Source organism: Numida meleagris, chromosome 18, assembly GCF_002078875.1.
Source record: "Numida meleagris isolate 19003 breed g44 Domestic line chromosome 18, NumMel1.0, whole genome shotgun sequence".
Classification (NCBI taxonomy): Eukaryota; Metazoa; Chordata; class Aves; order Galliformes; family Numididae; genus Numida; species Numida meleagris.
In genome coordinates, this window is record NC_034426.1 from 472,439 (window position 1) to 495,123 (window position 22,685).

Below are 22,685 nucleotides of genomic sequence, written 5' to 3' on the forward strand. Positions count from 1 at the left end.
ATAAACTGCAAGTGGACACAGGGCACTTCCACTACAGCACTGTGCTTTGCACACTGCAAGTAGTTTTACAGCAGCAAGAACAAGATGAGTCCAACCTATACAACCAGGCCATTTCTCATTCTCCTGTTCTAGAGGAACATTCTAAGCACCAGCTTACAGCACAGCTTGAGCTGGAGGTGAGGGCACTACCCCAGCTCTTCTTGGAGCTGCTGACTGCTGTGAAGTAAGAATATACTTGGAGAGTACAAGTGTGTACTAACAGTACAGTGGTCAGGTCACTTAGTTAAACTACACAGATTTCTGCCCAATAATTGTTTCTGCCTTTTATGACCAGTCATCCCAGCCTGGTGTTTAGGGAAATCTCTGGGAGATGGAGGAGTGGGACTCTAGGAAAGAGGAGAATAAGGCAGGTTGGGCTCTCATCAGCCACCTCCTTCACTAGCTAGTTATCTAAAAAAGACAGCTGCACTGCAGTGGAATGCAACTGTGGCTTAGGCGTGCTTGGAAAATATCTACAGGATCAGACACCTGAGGAGATTTAGACACTGCAGTTTCAAAATGCCCCCTGGGCTCAGGCAAAAGTTAGGCAGGCCTGGACCTCATATTTAATCTGCCAGCTAGACTCCTTTTGCCTTATTTCTCTTTGTTAACAGCTCAGTAGAGACACATATCTCAAACAACAGAGATGATTTGTGTCTTAGAAGCACCAATTTTGTTCTTCTGACTACAAAGGAGGGAAAGCAACTCAGTCATGTGCAGCCATCTACCCTAGACATCTAAACATGGACAAATGAATGAAAATGATTGACTTGTGGTGCCAGAGCAGCAAATGAGCGGGGCATGAAAAATGATGACTGTAATTTTTGATTCAACATCTCAATTCTATTAAGCATTTATGTGGCCTTTGATCTCAGGCCCACACAGCTGATGACGATGCTCTAGCACATACAAAAAAGTATTCCCCCCTTCTGTCCAGCTCTGGGCTCACACTGCCTTGATTAATAGTCATGCTGAATTTGATGGTTCGAAGCACTCTTGTGAGCCTCCAGACAACATCAAAGGTGAGAATGGGAAAAAGATAATTTTCCTCGATATAATACCTCACACACCAACAGGATCTACTTCCCACTCATCACAGAGTGAGCACCTTACAGACAGTTCACCTCTTTTCTCACAGACCTCCCAGATACTTCTCACCATCATCTTAAAAAGGCCCTGAAACCACCCATCTATCCCACAGGCTCCCAAATGCCCAATATCATGACACCTTGCCAGCTCTCCTCCAGTCAAAGCTGCCTCACTGGGGCAGGGTACCAAGGTGCCCCCACTTGCTGGAGTGCCTTCTCTGCAATGCCCAAATCCAACAGACTGGAGATGACTCCTGCAAGTCACAGACCACAGCAATGGCCAACTAACACTGACGTCGCCATTGGTGGGAACATCCTTTTAACCCCTCAGCCCTGAGGAATTCGTGCTTTCCTGATTGTGTTCCTGCCCTGCCCACACACATGTGATCAAGCAGTGAGATTCAGCTGCTCTTTCAGGTATACAATAACAAACACTCCCAGCTGGTTTGCCAGCCACTGGATGGCTGCATGCTAGCAGCATGCTGTTACATCCCCCTAAATGATTCACTCTCCTTCCCAGTAGTACTGGGCAGGAGATGTTATGCACTTACCAGCACCTCCATCCCTTCACCCAGGCTTTTTGATTCTGTTTCCCTTAAGGAGACAGGCTCTGTGCCCTCACCGGACAGTTCTGTGCTGCCCACTTGCTGAGGAGGCACTGTCAGGCATTTCTTGTCTTGTGCAGCGTCTGATCCCTGCAGGGAAGCACCTGAGGTGCGTACCAAGGAAGCACTGGACGAAGAGAGCTGCAGCAGCGAAGAGGCTTTCTCTGGCAGAGATCGTGCTGAGCCATCGTGGCTGGAGGAGAGATCAGTCAATTTGGCATCTGAGCTATCAGAGGGGACTTTTTGTCGAAGCTGGAGTGCAGCCATCTGGTGTGTGGGCGGGCTGCGTGCAGGCAGGGAGCCCCTGGATTCTCCACAGGGCAGTCTAGAGGTAAAAGTAGTAGAAATAGCAGAATCTGAAGGTGAAGAACGACGAGAGGCTCTCAGCAAGACTGAGGAAATCTGGGCTGGAACTGAATCCACTGACTCCCCGTACAGAGACATCGTTCTCACAGAAACCTCCTGGCACACCTGGAACATCTGAAGCTGGGACAAGTCCACAAGGACACTCCCGGCCGTTGGAGAAGTAACTTCTATTGCCTGCAAGCAAAGAACCAGGAAGCAGTTAATTACTGTGCACAGGTCAGCATTTCTGAGAAGGGCAGTTCCTGAACCCAAAGTCAGCCAAAGCTGTTTCCACTCTTCTGCACAGTATCAGCAAAGAATGAATGGTACTGAGAAATCGCTGCAGTTACTATCTAAGAAACTGGATATTCTATAATGTAAGACTATATTCCCTTCTGCGCCAGGTGTTAACTCTTCTTGTTCACTGCACTTTAAAAGTCCACTTTTTTTTTGGCCTTTCTTTCACCCAGGCAAAACTTTTCCATACTCATTTTTTTTTGACCTGTGCCATGGAAGAATTTCCATGACAAACAGCAATCATCTGATGTGGCACTGCTCTGGTTTGTGCTGTGCTCCTTTAAAGAGCTGTGATTTACCTCTCCCATGGCTGATGGCGCATCATCATGCTCACAAAAAACTGCAGGCCACCTGCAATACAGAACATCCTTGGAGGTTCTTTATTGGTATTCATATTGGGTGTTTGGGCACCTCTCCCTTCACCTGTTCCTAATTTAAAGAACTACACCTCACTCCTCATAGCTCAGAGACAAGTCCCAAGTGGGGGCAAGGTTGTCCGCTTCTCTCTGTCCATGCTCACAGAAGTTACAACTCGCTAAGACACTCAGCAGTGTCCTCTGTGGATTCTCACTCTTCTCACTCTGAAACAGTCACAAGGTGCTGTCCTGAACACATTCCCCACAAACCCCCTGCTTCCCCAAGAATCCAGCCAGTGCCTAGAGCGAGACAGAGGAGGCTGACACTGTCCAGTTTTGCTTCTATTCTATTAAACTTCTATTGTTCGGTTTCATCAAGAACACATCAGCAATATGGACAGATGCCTTTTTTTGGTGGGCATCAGCCAAAAAAAAACAGCCCAAGCGTTGTACCTTCCCTGATGTCATTCCCCTCACCTTCTGTCCATCCGCATACACAGCGTAACCGGTGACTCGAACTCCATTGGAAGATCCTTCAGCATCAATAGTGACAGGTAACCAGCTGATAACGAGGATTCCTGGAGAGGGACCAACTTCTACCTGGACATCCAGAGGAGCATCAGGCGTGCCTGGGAGAGACCAAACAGATCGTTTTCTTGCTTACCTCACTACAGCATAACACTAAACTAAACCCCAATTTGTACCAAAATTCTCACACCAGACTTGCTACTGCAGAACTGCACTGGAATGACTACACTAGCTTCTTGGGAAGTGACAGACAAAACCAGAGCAAGTAAGGTGCTCTGATTCTGGGAAAGCTTTAAAGCACAGAAAACAAAACTTTGCAAAAGTAGCTGAGGCCAAGATGCAGCAACCCTTAGAGCAACATGAGTGCAGGTCACAGCAAACCAGATCGTTCATACCCTGAGAGGCATGCTGCTCAAATCAGCAAAGGGAAGGTCTCTCCAGAGCAAATGAAAACAGAAGAGATAATAAATTCTTAAAATAAAAGAAGAAAAACATTAAGACAAAACAGTACAACATCTCACACTTTGGGACCTAATAAGCTTTGCTTCTATTCACCCCAAGGCCTTACGCCAACAAATTGACAGAGCTTTCTGTCCCAAGCACTCCCTTCACAACAGCAATGGGCACAACTACTCTGATACCTGCTAGAGGGGTAGTGAAGTGTATCACAGCTGAGTTCTGCTCCTGCCCCTCTGAGACCTCTTCCCAGAGTGTTTTCAAGGGACGGGCCTCCAGCTTGGCAACATACTGAGTGCTGGGCTGCAGGTTGCGGAAGGTGTACCAGTAGACCCCTGGCTTTGTTATGTCACACTCCTCCCCATTCAGATACACCGCGTGGTTGTAATTGCTGTTGCAGGGAAGCCACGTGACCTCTGCTGATGTGGCAGTGACATTTCTGACTTTCAGCATAGTCGGTGCCACACACAAATCTTGCCCCACAAAGAAAGTGCATCGCAGTTTATCAGAACTGCCTTTCTCTGTCACACTCTGCACAGACACACGGTAAGCCTTTGTCTTTAAATCCAGCTTTTCAATCACTGCTTTGGTCTGAAAGCCACTCTTCACATTTTGACGTAGCTCTTCGTCCACATAGATATTGTAGCTCTGTATGTCCGGGCAGCCAGCAGGCAAAAGTGGTGGTTCCCAGCCTACAACTATACTTCTGGCAAGCTGCTTGATCAGAGTCAGTTTTCTTGGGTAAGGCACTGCTGTGTGACTAACACGTTCCTCCTGGTCTCCTTCTGCTCTACTGACCAATGGACTGATGCTACTCTCTTCAATGGAGAAATCACTCTTATCTCCACTGCTGGTGCTCGCACTGACAAAACTTTTCTCCTGGTATGAACTATGGGTGAGATCATTCAGCTCCGAAGGCAGAACCGTCATGAGGTCATCATCTGAAACTCGCTCAACAAAATTGGAGGGGACCAGCCCTCGCCGGCCATCCATCAGCTCCCCTAAACAAAAAACAGGAAACCTGTTACCACTGCACCTACCATTCAATCTTCCAACTCAGCTGTGAAGACAATGTGACATCTATGCTAAGTCATAACTGCACTGCAGTCAGGAACAAAAAAAGCTCTGGGAGATTATCCCTGGGCAGGTTTACTCCATTTCCTAGAGCTGCTCTACTTACATCCTAATGCCCACAGTGAGAAAACTCACTGCTCTACACACTTCACAGTGAGCTAACCAGAAAGTGTTTTATGTAATTAGCTTCATGTTTTTCCCTTGTTCATTATTCCATTGTTTCTCACCACAGCTCTTTTATTAACTTAAATGTCTTTTTTTCTAGTTTTCCCAAACTATGCAGATTGTACATCTTCTCCCAGCCACACATATTTGGTTTTCAGAGTTTTTCCTCGTGAAAGTCCATCTTTCCAGCTCTGTATTCAGATCTGGCCTTCTGTTTAGTTCCCTCCATTGTTCTGTTAGCTTCTGTAATAAAGATGTCTCAAAGAGACCCACTGGGATGACTGATACCACAGCATTCTTGATATGTGCAAGAACCAGCAAATCAGTGTCAAATGAGCAGTGCGTAGGGGTTGCACATAATTTCACACTCTACCTACAGCAAATCAATTGAAAGCAGGGAAAGCAGAAAAGATTAGTAAAGAATAACCTGTTTATTCTTTAAACAATAAACAAATAAATAAATGAGAAGCTTGGAAATAGGAGGAATGGAAGAGCCAGAACAGTCAAAGAGCAAGCAGCGCAACATGGCATGCATTTGCCTCAGCTCTTGCAAAGCACCTGAATAAATCAGGACCCTACATCTGCAAGGAAACTTCATTACAAATTTACAGTCCAGAATTCTTGCTTTCAATTCCACCCAGGACCGTGTTTTCAAAAGAAAAGGTGCCAAAAGAGGAAGTCACTCTATAATACTAAACAGGACAAAGACTCTGGTTTGTACTGTTTGGCTTACACCTTACTTGCCAAAAAGAGTACGAGGTAACCAAGACTATCAGTTGCCCGTGGTCCCTGGTTCAACACACAGTCATTGGGAAGAAGGTATGAGACTACCTGGAGAAGGAATCCATGGGCTATACTTGTTCCTCTCCATGGCTAGGGAAAACATGCAGATGAAACCTGGAACTCTGTTGAAAATAGTGGCAAAACTCCCACTGAATTCACCAGACTTGCCTTAGACTTAAATTAATCATGACACAAATAAACTCTTCCAACAGGTTTGCTCTCCTCTCTATCAAACTAACTTTGGACAGAAAACATTTATCATTTAGTTTTTAAGATTTACTAAATTCCTCTCTCATTTTTCTTTTTAAGAGAGCAAATCTCCACTGCAGTTCAATCACATTCCATTCCCACTAGAACACACCTTCAAAGAAGCCATCCTCATCCATGTCTCCATAGATGTAAATATACTCTCCAGCAGTCAGTGGAAGCTCTGCCTCTGGATTTTCATTAGGTCCATCAAAAGGATTGTAGCTGAAATAGTTACAACATGAAAACTCACTTCATACACCAATTTTCACAGCAACACCTTCAAGCTGTGCTGTTGGATCAGCTTACAATTCAGCTGCAAACTCCACAAAGGTCAAGATTCCAGTTCTGTGTTTTTGTATATAACTAATACTGTACTGCTCCATGTCCAAAAAGCAGGTAGGAATGCTTTTCTGAGCAGCAGAACAGATGTCTTGAGACATCTGAAGAAACATATCAGAGTGACTCACGAAAGTGTTTTAACAATATATGAATTACTTGAGTAATTCAATTAATTAATTGAGTCTGCATGTATCAAATAAGCTGTAGGATTCTACATTTCTAATTAGACATCCTTGGATTCTCTTGCATCTCTTAAATGTACATATCACCCTACATTTCATCCTCATAAGAGCTTTTAACCAAAGTGCTCAAAGCACATAGAACATACTTTACCAGCCATACTACTGTTATGGATAAGCACAGCAAAGAATCTCAAAATTCCCATATTTGAAACCCTAAGAATGAGTTGATTTGTACAAGAAGTTATGTATCAATGAAGAAAACATTTCCTGCCTTTTTCTTCCTAATTATCCAGTTCTTTGCTTTCAAGTTATACAACTCCACCTTCTAAATGGCAGTCCAAAACCACACTGAAGTGGTAAATAAATATGTTGGTGATAGGTGATAGGCTCCAGGTAGTTCTAACCCAACTACCCACAGGACCTTGAGCTCATCAGGAGGCTTTTTAGAGGAAAGAGCCACATGAGAAACCTTGTATGCAACTACTGTCAACTCCTGTTCTTTAGCCTTTAGAAGGCTTTCAGCATGCCAAAGAAATGCTGTCCTCTCTGAGCTGGGTGAGACTTTACAGGCCTAAATGTAACACATGAAGACAAAGGTCATATTTGATCTGCTCCTAAAAAGTGCAGAATCATCCCACTTCTCTTCCTCCCATTCCACAGTCCAAAAGCTGAACAATATGCCAGTATTCCAGGAACTGTAAAAGAGGATTTAGTTTGACCATAGCAGCTCAACAGATAGCAACAATGATACGAAAACTGGCTTCATTCTTTGCTTCTTTGTTATTACATTTTTTAACAATTAACATAGATTTCAGCCAAAAGGTTTGATTTGGGAATTCTGTGCTGAACTTTTCTTAATTGGAATAAGATCTTCTTGGAGAAAACTACTTAATCCTGTAGAAATCAGACCAGGGAATGGATCAACTCAAATCTCAATTTTCCATCCAAGATTATTTTCACAAGAAAAGTTGCAAACAAGTGCTGTGCCTTGAATAGCTAATTATCTTGCTATGTTTTTGTTAAGTGAAATGCACAGGATTTGCTTGTGTAGGAAATACAAGCCACAAAAAAAAAACCACCAACAACCTGACAGCAATCCTTAACAGCAGTTAATGTCACAGAACAGAATAACTTGTCTAACCTCACAGAGCACAAGAGATGACGTTGTACCTGTATCGAGCCAAGAAGACCTGAAGCTTCGCAGGGCCTTGGCTGCTTGGCTCTGGCATCAGAGAGATGCTGTCAACATCTAGTTCTTCCATTTCACTTGCAGTGTCAACCTAAAATAAAAAAAATGAAAGGTGAAGACTAAAACACGGCCAAAATCAGAATAAAGGAACACTGAAAGAGTTCCAACAGCAGTGAACAAGACCTCTAAGCTGATGTACGTGGGGAGTTTGGCCACTGGTCTAAGGGTTGTCTGGAAGAATGATTTTTAGAGTCAAAAAGCAGTACCAAGAAACACAGCTCCAAGCTGCAATTTCAACAGTTCCAGGTGAATGTTAGCAAAAGCTCTTCACCCAAGAATGTAATGCAAAACCAGGACAGGTTTCCGTAGAGCTGGGTGATCTCCCATTGCTAATGAACTTCAAGCCTCAGCTAAATAAAGCCACGGTCTCACTGAGACAGAGCTGGTGGCAGTCCCATTGTGAGTGGGAAACTGGACTTGAGACTATTGAAGCCCCTTTCACCCCACATATCTGCAATGCAGTATGTTCTCTTCCTCCTAGATCCAAGTCCTGCATGGAATACAAATGGTAATCTGAACAAAGGCAAACTGGTAGTTGTATTAGATCTCTGTAATTCAGGCAGTTCCCCTGCAGCACCTGCATACACTTCAATATAACATGTATGCACTTTCAGAACATTAAAGGGCTCTGCCAGATCAGACCAAAGCTCTATCTAGTCCACACACCTGGCTCCGATAACAGTAAGTAGTACATGCAGAATGAAAGCATACAAGAGGCAGAGCAAGCATGCAGTTCTCATCTTCCTGGTACAGCCCCTCAGTTGCTAGCAGTGATCTACTGAAGGACTTCTTAAGCTGGGTCTGAACCATGAATGGTATTGCTAGAAGAATCTTCCAGTTAATTGTCTCAAGCTTTTATGACTGACATTTTTAAACTTCATATCTAATGGCAACAAGTTACATAATGCAATCATTCCTTCTGAAGTTTGAATGCATTTTCCTTGTGTTTGTTTGAAATGCTGCCAGTGAATCAATTCAAGCTGCTTTTAAAACACACCTCAAGGCAAATGTGTTTTTGATGGCGGCCCACTGAAGGCACTAGAACACACAGCAGATCCTTTCCTAGTATATGAACTGCGAAAGTTAATACTTGGAAGAGTTCAGAGTCACTTTTCAGGGTTTTGTGCTCCTTGAAATGCAATCCTGCACCATGCCCTAAACAAACAGCTGCGCCCTGTAACACCCAAAGGTAGACAACTGGAATAGCTTTTAAACCTGGATAATGCTCTGGAGTATTCCCATACCCATGTGCTGCTGAAGCCAAACATACCATAGATTGATCTCTCCAAGAATTCCTACCCTTATCTCTCCATGGAGGCACTCCATGCAGCCCCCAAGGTTTTAGCACTCAGTAAACATCAGTGGATTAAGAGAAAGCGAGCTGTTTCCCACATCAGCACACCCAGCCCCACTCACAGTACTAGCTTAGCCTAAGTTGTTGTATCAGTTGTACAGCAGCATGTAGGAAAGACTGCTTAAATGAACCCTATGTAAGAGCTCCTGGGAAAAGGAGGCAACTGCCATCTATTAGATCTTGGTGACACAGACAGGCAAAGCCTATTAACTTCATTCCTTTGCTAGCACAAACTCAGCATCTTCTCATGGTGTCTTACAACAGGTAGAACTACCACACCTAGAAGTGCAAGCAAAGAAGCTTGAGTCCCTGGGGCACAGTCCTTCAGCATGCTGAAAGTTTGTAACTTTCCCATTTGCAACCATGACCAATGTGTCACATGGTGTCTTATCCACAGCTTCCCCACAAATCCCTCCGACTGACCCCCCACAAATCCCTCTGACTGACCTCCCCTCCTGCCTCCTCCTCCAAGCACAATTCCTAGAGTGCCGCAATACATACAAATGAGCATTGCAAATGTGGGTATCCAAGGCCTTAGCAATTTTTCTTATCGGTTTTCATTTGTTTCACTACAGTTTTCTTCATTTAGCCAGAGAAATACAGGGTTCTCTGCAATGTATTTATTCCCTATTGGCTAGAAAGGAGAGGCCTCAGTGGGACTCCCATACCAACCTCTGGAGTTGGGCAGGATTTGGGGCTGTTCTGCATGGATTCTGATTTTGAAGAGCTTGACTGAGATTCAACTTTCTTGGCTTGTTTCTGAGAACTGGCAACAGAAACTGGGGAGCCAACAGCACCCTCAGGCACCTGCTGTGACAACTCCGACTCATTGGTCTCTTCATTGTGAACCTTCTTTGTGCTCTGGTGAGCAAGCAGTGCAGGACCAGATGAATCTGAAATAAAAGCAATCTATCCATCACTTTTAGCCACAGGCAGAATACAAGATCAGCAGTGAGCATCAGAATGAGCAAGCACCCTTCAGAGTAGCTCTAGTCTCTGTAAGTGAATTCATTTAACAGTGCTCCCTTTAGTCAGAGAAGCGCCAAGTTCTCTCTGTGACTACAAAATGAACCATGGGTATTTATGAGAGACAGAGATCCCAACAGTTAACTAAACATTCACATTATTTTCTTTGCACCTTCCCATTTATCCAAATAATGACATGTTTGACAAAACACCCGCAGGCACCTCCAGCAATTACCCTTCTCCCAGTGAGGCTGTGGGGTAGAGCTGCACAGTGCAAGAGGAAGTTCAGAAGTCACCAGTGTGGAGGTGAGAAGGTCAATTTTTCCTGTTTGAAGTCGGAATTGTTTGAGCTCCTGGGACAGAAGGCTGAACTGCTCTGTTTGACTGCGGCACTGGTCTTCTAGATCTTTCACCCGAGCCTGATAGGAGAGATACAAGATAAGACACAAACCCGCCATATCAAAACCACCACTGGGTCTCCAAACAGCATTTGTCTTTGCTACATCTCTCCAGAAACAGAGTGGGTCTCAAACTCCAAGGACCTAAAGTTATGTCCTGCCCAGGAACAGTCAAAAGGAATTGGCAGCTCTACACCTACAGTATCTTCAAAAATCTGCTAGGAAAGTGACTACAAGCACAATTAGGAGTTATCCCTGAAATGTTGAGATTGAACTCAATATTCTAGCCTAGCCCTGCACATGAAAGGATGAGATGAGTCAAAGACAAATAAGCCTTGGAAAGAAAAAGATCAATACGGCTTTGTGGGTTTATTGGAGCATTAATGTCACACTTCCAGAAGGAATTGCTCTCCCAGAGCTCTATCTCCTCCATCACTCTAGCACTGCCAGGAAGCTCCCACGACCTTATCCTGGCCTCCCCACAAACCCTTCTAGGCAGAACTCCCTACTGTCCCTTCAGACCTTGCCTCCTTCCAGGCACTAGCAAAGGCACAGAGCATCAGCACCAGGCCCACATTGCAGAACATCTGTGTGATGCAGCCAGCCCACACAGTTTGCCTTCAGGTTCTAAAGGAATGACTTGTTACAGGAAAACAGAGGCTGAGTACAAGAAAGCTACATCTCAACAAGATGAGATGCAGGGGAGCATCGGGGAAACACTGTAGAGAGGGAAAGACTCATTCCTGCTAGCTAACGTCTGTATCTGTTTTCTAGTGTTTTCCTTCTACCATCTCTAGATCTTCCCATTCTGAAACACTGCTGAGTCCTGGCTCACCTTACCCCGCCCCACATGCTCCCCAGCTGCAAGCATATCCACTCCTAGCAAAAAGCACCTGCTCCTTTCCCTCTCCTCACTCTGGCCACCATATTCCTGCTTGCTCTGCTATCCTAGACAGATTTCCTGTCCTCACTCAGGCTCTTCAAGTAATAAACAAAGAAAAAGTATTAGCGCTGGATGCAAATTTCCCAAGTTCTTCAGTTGAGTTCTGTGAGACAGAAAGTCTTTTTTTAAGCAGCTCTAAAAATATCACTTCTGACCTGGAAAAGTCTTTCTTTCTGGTCTCAGAGTACTGCGCAATTTTTCTAGTGCGCTCCCTACCACCTTCTGAGCGTACATGCAGTTTTATTTTAGCATAAAATTTCTGTTTCAAACTTGTCAGTTTATCTCTTGCTCCCCATCAAGCAGTAGAACCCTCAGTCTTCAAGCACCGCCAGGTGAAGGCTCTGCAGTCTGGCAAGGAGTAACTGCTTCCGCACTAGAAGAGACTAATACATGCCATAAGCAACTTCCAGAAGCAACTGCAGTCTCCACTATTTCAGTCAACTTGCTGCTCATGTTGTGCAGGATTCCTTTGCAACAGAATATATATGTCCTAGCAGACTACTAGCACAGGGTCACACATGGCTAGGCAAGCAGCAGACTTTTGGGCAGTGCTGGGAGGCCAGGGCACAAGGAAGAGGAGCCTAAGGACAAGGGCAGGAGCTGACAGAACCAGCAAGGATCAAGTCCCAGACACAGAAGATAGAGGAGACTTTTGTGTCTACGTCTAACCCAAAAAGGAAAGAAAGAGAAGCCACACATCAACCTGAGATTGAGTAGTGTGATTACCAGAAAAGGCTGCAAGAGCAGGGAGCAGAGCTTGGAGGGAACAATTTAACCACCAACTCAGGAATTTAATCTGATTTTCCTCACTGAGCTAGACCGAGCTCAGCCTTGTCCTCCCAGGCACTCTCCTGCTCTATTAGAATCTCCTCCTGTAGGTGCTCCCCATCCAGATGTCCCTTGCTACCTTTCTCTATTTCTTTTGCGCAGTCAGTGTTACCTGTGACTTAGTCTCCCCTTTTTTCTTCAGACATTCTCACAGCTCTCTGCAGTCAGATCTGAAGGGGACTGCTGAAAGCTGTTTTCTACCAGATACAAACCCCACTACTTCAATATAAGTTCTTATTCTAAATCTGTTGTGAACCAGCACCTCTCCTGGATCGTAACACCTTTATTACTTCACTAGCTCCTGCCTCTTCTGTGAAACTATTATTCACAATCTCTGCTTCCTATCTTCCAACCAATTACAACACCAGCAGGATCTCTATTTTTCACTGTGACACTTTCACTTGCAGTGATGTTGCCATTGCTTTTAGGTTTTGAAGGAAATGTTTCGTTCCTGGACTACAAACAGCTCCCAGAAGACCTTCAAATGTATGCAGCACGTGGAGGAAGCGCACAGTCGGACAAAACAGAAATGTGAAAAAGCCCAGTAAAAGCTTCCCATTCTAACTGGTTGAGAAAGCAAAGCATTTAAACAGGAAATCAGCTCCTCTATGCAACTCATAGTGGTAGCTCCTTTGATTACATTTATTTCTTGAAGGTGACACTCTTGCAATCTTTTCCAGAGTATAATTAAAACAGAAATACCAAGTAACTGTCAAAGCCAGGACAGAAGAGGAAAATGCCCTGCTTGACAGGATTATTGCAGTACCTGCATGCAATCCAAAGTACTCTGGTAGCAAGGAGAAAAGCAAAAAGAGATACAAAATCACATCAGTGGTTCCACTAGCCAAAAACCAACAACCTGCCAAAGCTAACCCAGCCCTCAGTTTGAATGAGACTGTTTTCTCTCTGAGTTCGTGTCTGCCTTATACTGTGCTGGGAATTCCACCCCCACACAAGCATGTTTTGTTAAACAAAAGCCAAATCCCACATACCAACTCCAAAAATAAGGTAACTATGCACTTTTTGAGGGTCTCCACACAATATGCTTTGAAAATGATCAGCTACTCAAACTGAACAAAACAATAGCCCTTCTCCTTCCTCAGCACACACAGATGTCTAGTTTAAACATAAGAGGCTGCTCCAATCCTTTGATGAATTAGTTCAGAAAACATTTGCCAAGTATCAAATCTCCCCTCCCTTTAAAGACCCTGTAAAGGCTGCTTAGCAGCCCGCTAAGTAAATACCAAGTGACATTAGAGCAGCACCTGTATCAGCTCGGACCCTGTCTCTGCAGTCAGAAGTAGATGTTCCAGAAAGAACATGGAAATGTAACATTATATCCTGTCACTTCCCCAGAATACTCACCCAGCTTGCAACAATTTCAATGCCATGTAGTACGAGCCTAGTCCTCTTGGGACCTCCAATTCATACCGGTCATGCCCACTCAATGGTTGCCACAGAGCAATCTCCTCAATAAGGGACACTTACCATCCTGCTCAACGCTCCTGGGCTCCTAACAACCACCGAGCTATTGCACAGCAGTGGACAAAGCAATTCAGTCTGTCACCTCTTACTGTATGTCACTACTACAGACAGGGCCATGGATGGCCTCAACTGTATGAAATCTCACTGTCCAGGTGCAAAATGAGGCTCTCTGGTGTGTCTCACGTATTTCAGTACTCAGAAAACCCCAGTGGACAGAGACAAAAGAAGTTGCTCCCTGTGTCATTACACCTAGCCCCACTCTCTTCTGCCATGAAATTATCACATCAAGTTTCAGGGTTTGGTGCTCTGCCTTTACAGCTCCAGGAATCCACAGCAAAGGTTTTCTCCAAAGTCATCTTGGAGAAATGAGTCTGCCCGCCTGCATTGTTAAGCTGTCTGCCACCATGGCAAAGTGAAGTCTGTGCAGACGTCACCACACTCACACAGCTGGTCCCAGATCAGCAAATGGGACAAGGGCGCTGCCTCAAACTTCATCATTCATTAGGCTTGGTCATCACTCACTCAGGAATGGTCATATTTCTCATTATTTTTCTCTAATAAAAAGCACAGAGCCTATACATACAAAATAAATATCAAATGACACGGACACAAGTATTCTTCCTCCCTGCAGATTACCCTGGAAATGGAGCAGACAGATCTGAAGTTGCTTACTTAATGCATCCCTGAAAGAGTTGCTGGGCACAATCTAAATGAAATAACCTATTTGATGACTGAGCAGGTTGGGATTTAACAGAAAACTCCGATCCCAATGACTGCTCTGCCAGCATAGCCAATAATTGTACGCAGCAGCAACACTTTGTGTCAAATCAATACTGTATTGTATCCTACTCAAGAACCAATAAAATTCAAGGCATCAAGAAAACTGACATTAAGAACAAACAGTACCAAATCTATAGCTAGTAAGCCATCTCATTTCCTTTCATCTTACCTCTAGAAGTTGTACTGCTCCTTCATGTTCCCTTTTTGCCTCTGCCTGTGCCTAAGAAATGAGAGACAGAGTAAATAAGAAAGCAGCCTACCTAAACTCACCTCTACTATCACCACCACCTTGACAGACATCATTTCAGATTTAAAACACTGTACAGACTGAAGATATCTTTGGTCTGTGGACAAACAGCAGTGAGAGATCAGAACTGCCACTCATGAGAAAAATCCCCCCACCTTACCCAGGTATGAGTTGGTACAAACACAGACATTTGTCCCTGGTTTACTTCATTTAGTAGACTCACATCTATCTCCTCTACACACCGCTCCTCCAAGGAGGGAAAGTGCAGCAGTCTCATCTCTTTGCAGAGATTCAGAGACTAAAGTGTACCTTCTCTCACAAGCTGCATACCTGCTGCAACCGTCTGACTTCCTCTTGCTTCTCCTGCAGGACTAGCAGCGCTTCCTTGTGTTCGGCTTCCAGCAGCTGCCTTCGCTCAGCCACATCTCTCATGTGCTGCAGAATGATTCACAGACAGTTTAAGGGCAACATTACTGAAATACTGTCCTGTGTCCTATGAGTCATGGAGTCAAAACACGGCCTGTATTTCACATCACCATTAAACAGAGGAGAAAGTAAGAAACTTGTACCATGAACGACAGCAACACAAATAGAATCCCTAAATCACTGATGGCCACCTTATGTCCCCTCCCACCCAAATCCCTGCAGCAGCCTTTCCCAAGCCCCTCTGCTTACTTTGGAAGGACACGTCCCAGGATCCTGCATGGCAGAATCCCCAGAGGAGTAACAAATCAACAGGATGGACAAAAAAGAACAACAAAACAGAGACAATCTGTGCCATCCAAAACCAGCACTAAGGGTCTGGACAGTCCTTCCAGTTGCATGGGTCCTACTGACCTTCAGCACCTGCTCTAGATTCTCCAGCTTGGTTTGAAGTCCTTGATTTCTCTGAATTACTGAATCCCGTTCCTTAGTAACCAAAACAACCTGCAGCTTCAGGTCAGCATTCTCAGATTCAACCTGAAGAAAAAGGATTGGCAATTAGCACAAGTAGCCATCAGTATTTGTTGTATAAATAATGGAGGGCAATTTACTTCCACATCTCAAGAGGCTGTTTTGCAGACTTACTTCCTGCTTGCAATACCAAAATCATCAACCTCCTCTGCCTCTGGTCTCCACTCAAAACAAATATTTGTGTATTTATTTGCACTCACTGCTCCTCCCACGAGGCTCTCTTTTGCAGGGGTGAAGTAATTGGGATACAAAGCCGCTATCTACTGAAGAGGTACAAACAAACCACACAAGCTCTGAGAGCTTTTTTAATTCTAAACACTGGGATTAAACAAAGAAAAAAACCAAGATAATCTGCCGAAACTGCATGTACCTCCTCCACCTACTACTGGAAGTTCCACTAATATATTTTGGTTCTACCGTGCACTATGGCTTGATGACTACTAGCAATATTACCAAGTAAAGATAAACACTTGCACTTCGTACTGGCAGATACTAAATACACTGGAAGCCCTGTGCCTGGTGGCATCATGATGACTCTTAGGAGTGACATACGGGACAGAAAACTGGCTCTCTAACTCTTCCACATGAGAAGTGCCCACAGAAGAAACTGGGAACAGAAACCCATGGAAGATCTTCTTTTGACTACCAACTCTTCCACCATTCTCACAGGTTGTTTATAGCAAAAACCACATTCCTAAGAGCAAAACCCTCCACGGTGCAGCCACTCTCACCTGAAGTCTGCTCTGCAAAGAGAACAATGCAACTATACTGCCTTTGTCCCAAGACCTGAGACTTCTGGGCTGCCCATCTGGATGGGTATCCCCGAATTCTGCTCGAGTGGCTCTCCTCCTGCCCCATCATCAGCTAGCAAAGTCTCTCTGAGGGACAACAGAAAATGCCAGCCATGATGGCGTGTTTTCAAACAGCGATGAGCTCTGCTCTGACCAGGGCACACTGCTGCCCACCAACTGTCATCCATGCTTTGTTACTAGCTCATTAACAAGTTAGCATGGGTAAACCAAGTATGAATTTAAGAGCAAAGCATCTCACTCAGGCCTTGGGAAACTCTGTCATAATCACAGGGCAGGTAGGCACTCTTGTAGCTTCCACATGTATGGAGGACAGACAAGACAGGTACACAGATGGGTACATGGCCATTACTTAGCTGGCAACCTGAAAACCTAGTATGCAAATAGTTCTTCTAAGCAAAGTTTTACAGAAAGTAATGCCCCACTTGGCAAACAAAAACACTGCTTTTTACCTGTCCTGCCCATCCGGCCTTCTCATTCAGCTGCAAGTTCTCCTCGGCCAGTCGTGCATTTTCACTCTGTACCTCCTGCAGCTGGATCTCCTGTCAGAAACAGCAGGTGTCACTACACTAATGTCCTTAGACTGACCGTCCCACCTTTTTCTGCAGCATGACTTCACTGCTCCTGTTGACTGATGGTTCAGGATGCTCACAGGATGCTGCTTGTGCAATGAAAGGCATCAGTGTACAGCACTGCCCAGGTAGATATCAGCTTCATGTCAGATGACCTCTTCAGTTCCTTTTCTCATTTATGTAGCCGCAAAACCCAGAATGAGAAAGCCATTTCCTTGTCTAGTGCTGTCTAGAATGCTATCGTCACTCACAATTCATCAGCTTTCACTGTTGGTTCTAGATCACAGTCTTCTCTACAAATTTCGTTAAAGGAAGAAAAATTATTCAGAAAAATCAAACTGAAGAGAGTTCTACACTGTAAACTCGAGTTTTAAATGGCTGTCTAGTTTGAAATCAGGACGCAGTCTGGAGTCGAGAAAGCAGCGTGAGCCAGCTATTACTCTACATTACAGAACAACAAAAAAAAATATTAAAACAAGTTTTGCTTCTTATGCACATGAACTACACTATATACTTTACAAGAGCTGCTCTGAAAGCAATGCCTCCTGTTTTATGATGTTGGCCCGCAACATCAGAGGCGGATGCTGGTGGTACGGCAGTAGGGGCTGAACCTTCCCACCAATGCCCCGTTCCGTGTTGTTGCCATGTGACAGACGGCATCTGATGTGGAAGTGTGGATGGAGCAAAGTCATTGAACTCCTCCATGCAGAAACAATGGCACCCACTGACATTCACTGAGGCTTGCTGAGCGCTGATGGAGACCAAGCAGTGGATGTGAGCACAGTGAGGGTGGGTGGAGCGTTTCTGCAGTGGTGATAGTGACAGCATGTCACCTCTGCTGGTGCAGGTTTGTGCCAGCACAGCATGCAGGCTCTTGCTCATTGCTGGTGAAAATGCACAGCTAAAGGTGGAGACTGTGCTGAAAAATAGTGTTTTGTAGCTGAGAACTTGCTCTATCAAATAGTGTTACTGTGCTCTTTGTATCTGTTGTAGTTTCAAAGGAAATAAGGAGACATTATTTTTGGTGCAACCTATGAATATGCGGACCAAGACAATTTCTCTTCACTCAGTGCAGCCCAGGCAAGCCAAAAAGTTGGACACCCATGAGCTAGACATTATGGTAGTCATTAGCATCACCAGAGCTGCTCAGCAAAATAGAAACAGAAGGGAGAAAACCAGATGCTGCAATATTACCTGTAAAACTTCCATGAAATGAAACAAGAGGCAAGATTTAGCCAATGAGCAGAAGCACAAGAATATGACTGTATGTTCAATTATCATCTCAAGTTGAAGAAATCTTTTGATGCTTGCCTGGAGTGCATATGAAAAGAAAAAGCATCTCCCCAGACTAGAAAAGGCTATGGAGTTTTATCCAGTGATTTATGTAGCTTTACCCAACACAGTGAGCTGAAGGACTAAATAAACAAGTCCAGCTTCAAGAGCTGAAGCCCCAGATTTGTGACATTTCAGGTTAAGAGGAAGACTGGTAATTCATTATTGCAATAAATAGAACAGAACCCAAGAGAACCACAGAACAACCTAGCTCTTTACTACTACACACACACCATTAGATAACAAGAACACTTACGAGTTCTTTGCATCTTTTATGCTTTTTCCTCACTTCATGCTCAAGGTTTTCACATTTTTTGCGCTTTTTCTTGAGTTCAAATTCCTGCACAAAGCAAGCAAAAACAGACCACTAAGACCATGTTCATAAAATGCAGAAGAAATTCAATTTCTCTGATTCGATGGCTTTTTCTGTTAAGAAAATCTCTTTGTTACAAACATAAATGACATATAAACCTAAAGAGATTTTTTTAAAAAAGGTAGTGAAAATAAAAGACTTTTCAAGTAAAACAGCTATTCCTCTCTTCCTCAATCCTTTCAACTTCTGGAAACAATTCTCTATTTCTCAGTTGCAAAAACTGTACTTATTTGTCTAGGATAGGATGAAGAACAGGATGTGAGGAACAAGTAGACAGAGCTGTGGAAAACTTTCATATTGAAACACTAGCTGTGCTAAATCAGCTCTTATTCTAATCCAAATGACATCTAATAGACAGCAGACATCCACTACCTATGAACCTTTATCTGCAGTTACTTGCTGTCACTCTTGGTTCGCCAGGGGGATGGCTGGGGCTAAACCTCACTGTGAACCCAGTTTGCTGAAGTAATTCATGAGGGCCATACTTCTCATGACGTCTGTCTTGGGTCAGCCACATCTGTTCAAATAAGTCTGAACCAAACATCACAGAATCTATTGGCATGGCTTCCTCTCATTTCAGTCTGATGCATCCCCCTGCCGACTTGCACAAGATTCAGCACAATACCTGGAGCTGTCACCCAGCACCACTTCCCATGGTGAGACAGCCTTGCAGGTTACAGCTAAAAAGACTTAAGTTCCCAAAACCTCTGCTTGGATTCTGTGGGTGAAAACTCAAGAATACTTGAACTCCTTCATCCAAAACCAGGCTGGCTTTGCTCTGGAAGGGAAGTGCCAAAACACACAGACCCCTCCTGCACCCATGGACAGGGCAAGAACTCACCAGCTGCTGTATCTGTTGGCCGCTCTCTTGGTCTGTTACTGCATTTTTTGGAGGGAAATTTTCATGTCCTTCCAAGGCAGGGCCCAATGGTAGCACACTTGGTTCCACCTGGAAAGCAAGCAAGATTTCAGAGTTCAGGGACAGCCAGGAGCACCAAGGGAGAAGATGCTCTCCTGGCCATAGCACCTAAGATAGCAACATCCCACAAGAAAACTCGTGATCTTCTCCAAACTGCACGATCAGAAAGGTGGATGCCACGCCAGGGCTTGGTCAGCCACCAGAGACCTGAGCTGGGCATCTCAGGGAGCCCAGCAGTTCTCAAACCAGCTTCACTAAACCACTTACACACAACGGAGGACTCCAGGATAAACTTTCAGGTTTAAGTTCACTTTGTGCTTCATCTAAAGTTTCAATGAGAGGCATCAGCAATACCTTCCATGATCCCCTCTAAAGCACTAAACACAGCTGGAAGGTGATTAAATGGGAGGACACAATCCTCTTAAACAGCCAAAAGTGAAAAATCAGTGAAGATCTCAGCATCCAAAGGCAGGGAAGAGCAGAGGATACCAAGAAAGGGGGCATCCCATCTTGGATGTTGGTGAGAGGGACAGAAACAACTGATGTGTTGTGCCTTATGTTCCACTACCAAACAGAACACAAAACAAGGGAAGCCCTTCCCAGCTAATACAGGGGAAAGTCTAGCTGATAGCTGACATGGCTCAGTTTGCCCAGACTAACTCCTGAGGGCCATGATACTGTTTTTCTTTAAATGTTGAAGTTATTTTTGATAACTAGGTTTTAGGGACAGGAGATGATCACCATCTAAATGAAGCTGTGCAGCGAAGAAGCAGGAGGGCTTTGTGACTGCACCCTGGCAGGTAACCTTCAGCTATCTGTCACAAGCTCTGGAATTTCTAATTTCACTTTGAACGTCTGCAGTGAGGGATCTAGGTTAGTAAGTCCGAGCTCCCTTCACAGTCCGTTATCAGGACAGCATCCAAACACTATACCTAACATAGACTCTTTTAACTACTTTAGACTTGAAACCGTGGTTTCAACTACAACTATTTTCATGTTGAAAGCCAGAAAACCATAAGATTCCAGACAAGCCCAGGCTAACGAGGTTTCCAGATTTTCTGTTACAGAGTTGGTGCTTGAAATGGGCAAGTCCTGAAACTGACATCCTGCAGTGAGCTCAGGCTGACATCCTACAGCCCTGGAATTAGGGAGACATGGGAGTCCCATTAGGGAGACTAAGCCCCAGCCAACAGCTGGAAATCTCAAGGTCCTCCACCCAAGCCATGGGGCCTTGTGAGTCTTCATACGTTTTGTCAAAACACTGCATTTCAGTCAGCTTTAATGAAATAACAACTCAAGGAATGCTAGCAGATGCCATCTAACATCAGATATCCGCTGCACCAGCTACATGCACTATGCTTAGCAAGCCACGCTCTCACAACAGATATGTAAGACAAATCTGTTTGTAAGCACTTTTCAGTAAAATGATAAATAAAATGATTACATTCCTAATTACAGACAACTTACAAAAATTATAAAATTAAATTTGCCCACTGAGGTCTAATTTCCATCCAAGAACAAAGACAACCCCCTCAGCTACGAGCTCATACACTCTTATTTTTCCACAGAACCCAGACTCATCACCATATCAGACAACTGCTAAATGAGACTGGCACACATCATAATGAGCGCTATGCCCTGGAGCTGAGCCATCTCATTCACAGCAGGAACTGGAAGATGCTCTCTGAACAAGCCAGGTGCAAGGAATCTGTTCATGAAAACAGTTAAAAATAACCAGAGAACAGCTGCCCACAGTGAGCACCTATCTTGGCAGAACCTGGGAAGAGAGTAGGGTGAGGCTGTACCGCTGATGAGATGTCCAGAACGTACCAGCTTAAGTCAAGCTTGCAACAGGCACAGACATACCTGGGCTTTGGCAAATGACCAGACTGTTTAAAGCAAGCAAAAAAGTATATTAAAAATGTTGCAGTCTTTCTAGAAAACTCTGTTCTTGGCGTGCAGGAGGCATCATCAAAATCCTGCCCCCCCAAAAATGCTGAGGTATCTTCCACCTAACGACAGCTCGTTCCCCTGCTGTGCCAGGGCAGCTCTGCACAATGTCACAGAGCTGGACCAGGAAACTGATGCAGGTTACAGAAAAAGTGGGAAGAAGGCTGTTTGCCGGGCCGTTTTTAACCCAGACCCATTCACTAGTCCCTAGCACTCTGCAACTCAACACGACCTACAGCAGCACAACAGGAGGCGCAGTAGGAACACGCAGCAGGGAGCAGGAGGCTGCTTAAGCCAGCACTGCCACCACCAGAAATGCTCGCTACATTATTATCATTACAGAGATAAGCATCACCCTATAAGGCCAAATAAAGAAGCAGAAAGATAAGAAGGGGCACAGAGAAAAGGGATTTTCCAACACCACTAAGAAGAGAAGCTTGTTCTTTACACCCTGAGGAAGTTCCTTGAAAGTCAGGGGATACAGCCCTGACCCACTGTTCTCGGGAAGGAGACAGAAGAGCAAAATCACTTCATTTACTTGTGGTACCCGTGGTTTTTGCTAACTTCATCCCCAACACAGCACCACTGTGCCCACACACACCCAGCCACCAAGCCTGGGCATCCAGCACTATGGCTCTCAGCCTGGAGGTGGGCAGCAGGTCCTCACTCCCTGCTCTCTGATGCTATCACACAGCCTTCTTGCTACATTCAGCTGAGAAATCTTTGGACAACGAGGACAGACTCTTCCTGATTATGGAAAAATGAAGAGCAGATGTGAGAAAGGAAATAATGCATGTGTTCTATCATGAGAAGAATCTGACAGATTCTGCAGGGTCAACTGAAAATCAAAATATAAAAGGGCTGTTCAAAGATGACTAGGGCAGAACAGGGTCAAAATCTTAATTAAAAGATGTCTGTGCATCCATCCTCATCATGGAGGAGCCTGGGGGGGGGGGGTGAGGGCTCACCACGGCAGAAATCTCAAAGTGTGAAGAACAGAGCTAAGGATCTGTCTCAGAG

At 44.6% G+C, this 22,685-nt stretch overlaps 1 protein-coding gene across 8 annotated transcripts in view; it reads right to left on the reverse strand.

Annotated features, from left to right (window-relative positions):
• The window catches only part of TSPOAP1 (TSPO associated protein 1), a 65,928-nt gene that overhangs the window by 21,814 nt on the left and 21,429 nt on the right, over positions 1-22,685 (reverse strand). For 7 of the 8 annotated variants that reach the window (XR_002443923.1, XM_021415303.1, XM_021415302.1 and 4 more), the window contains exons 6-18: positions 19,638-19,745; positions 18,680-18,763; positions 16,972-17,061; positions 15,594-15,716; positions 15,087-15,191; positions 14,679-14,729; positions 10,311-10,494; positions 9,782-10,002; positions 7,677-7,786; positions 6,098-6,207; positions 3,900-4,715; positions 3,208-3,359; positions 1,679-2,272 (exon numbers count right to left, since the gene is read on the reverse strand). Coding sequence is in view for 7 of the 8 variants with exons in the window: in XM_021415303.1 (XP_021270978.1) it covers positions 1,679-2,272; positions 3,208-3,359; positions 3,900-4,715; positions 6,098-6,207; positions 7,677-7,786; positions 9,782-10,002; positions 10,311-10,494; positions 14,679-14,729; positions 15,087-15,191; positions 15,594-15,716; positions 16,972-17,061; positions 18,680-18,763; positions 19,638-19,745 (2,748 nt within the window). In the remaining variant the exon portion in view is untranslated. The remainder of the gene's footprint in view (positions 1-1,678; positions 2,273-3,207; positions 3,360-3,899; positions 4,716-6,097; positions 6,208-7,676; positions 7,787-9,781; positions 10,003-10,310; positions 10,495-14,678; positions 14,730-15,086; positions 15,192-15,593; positions 15,717-16,971; positions 17,062-18,679; positions 18,764-19,637; positions 19,746-22,685) is intronic. The other variant, XM_021415306.1, reaches the window with a different exon arrangement.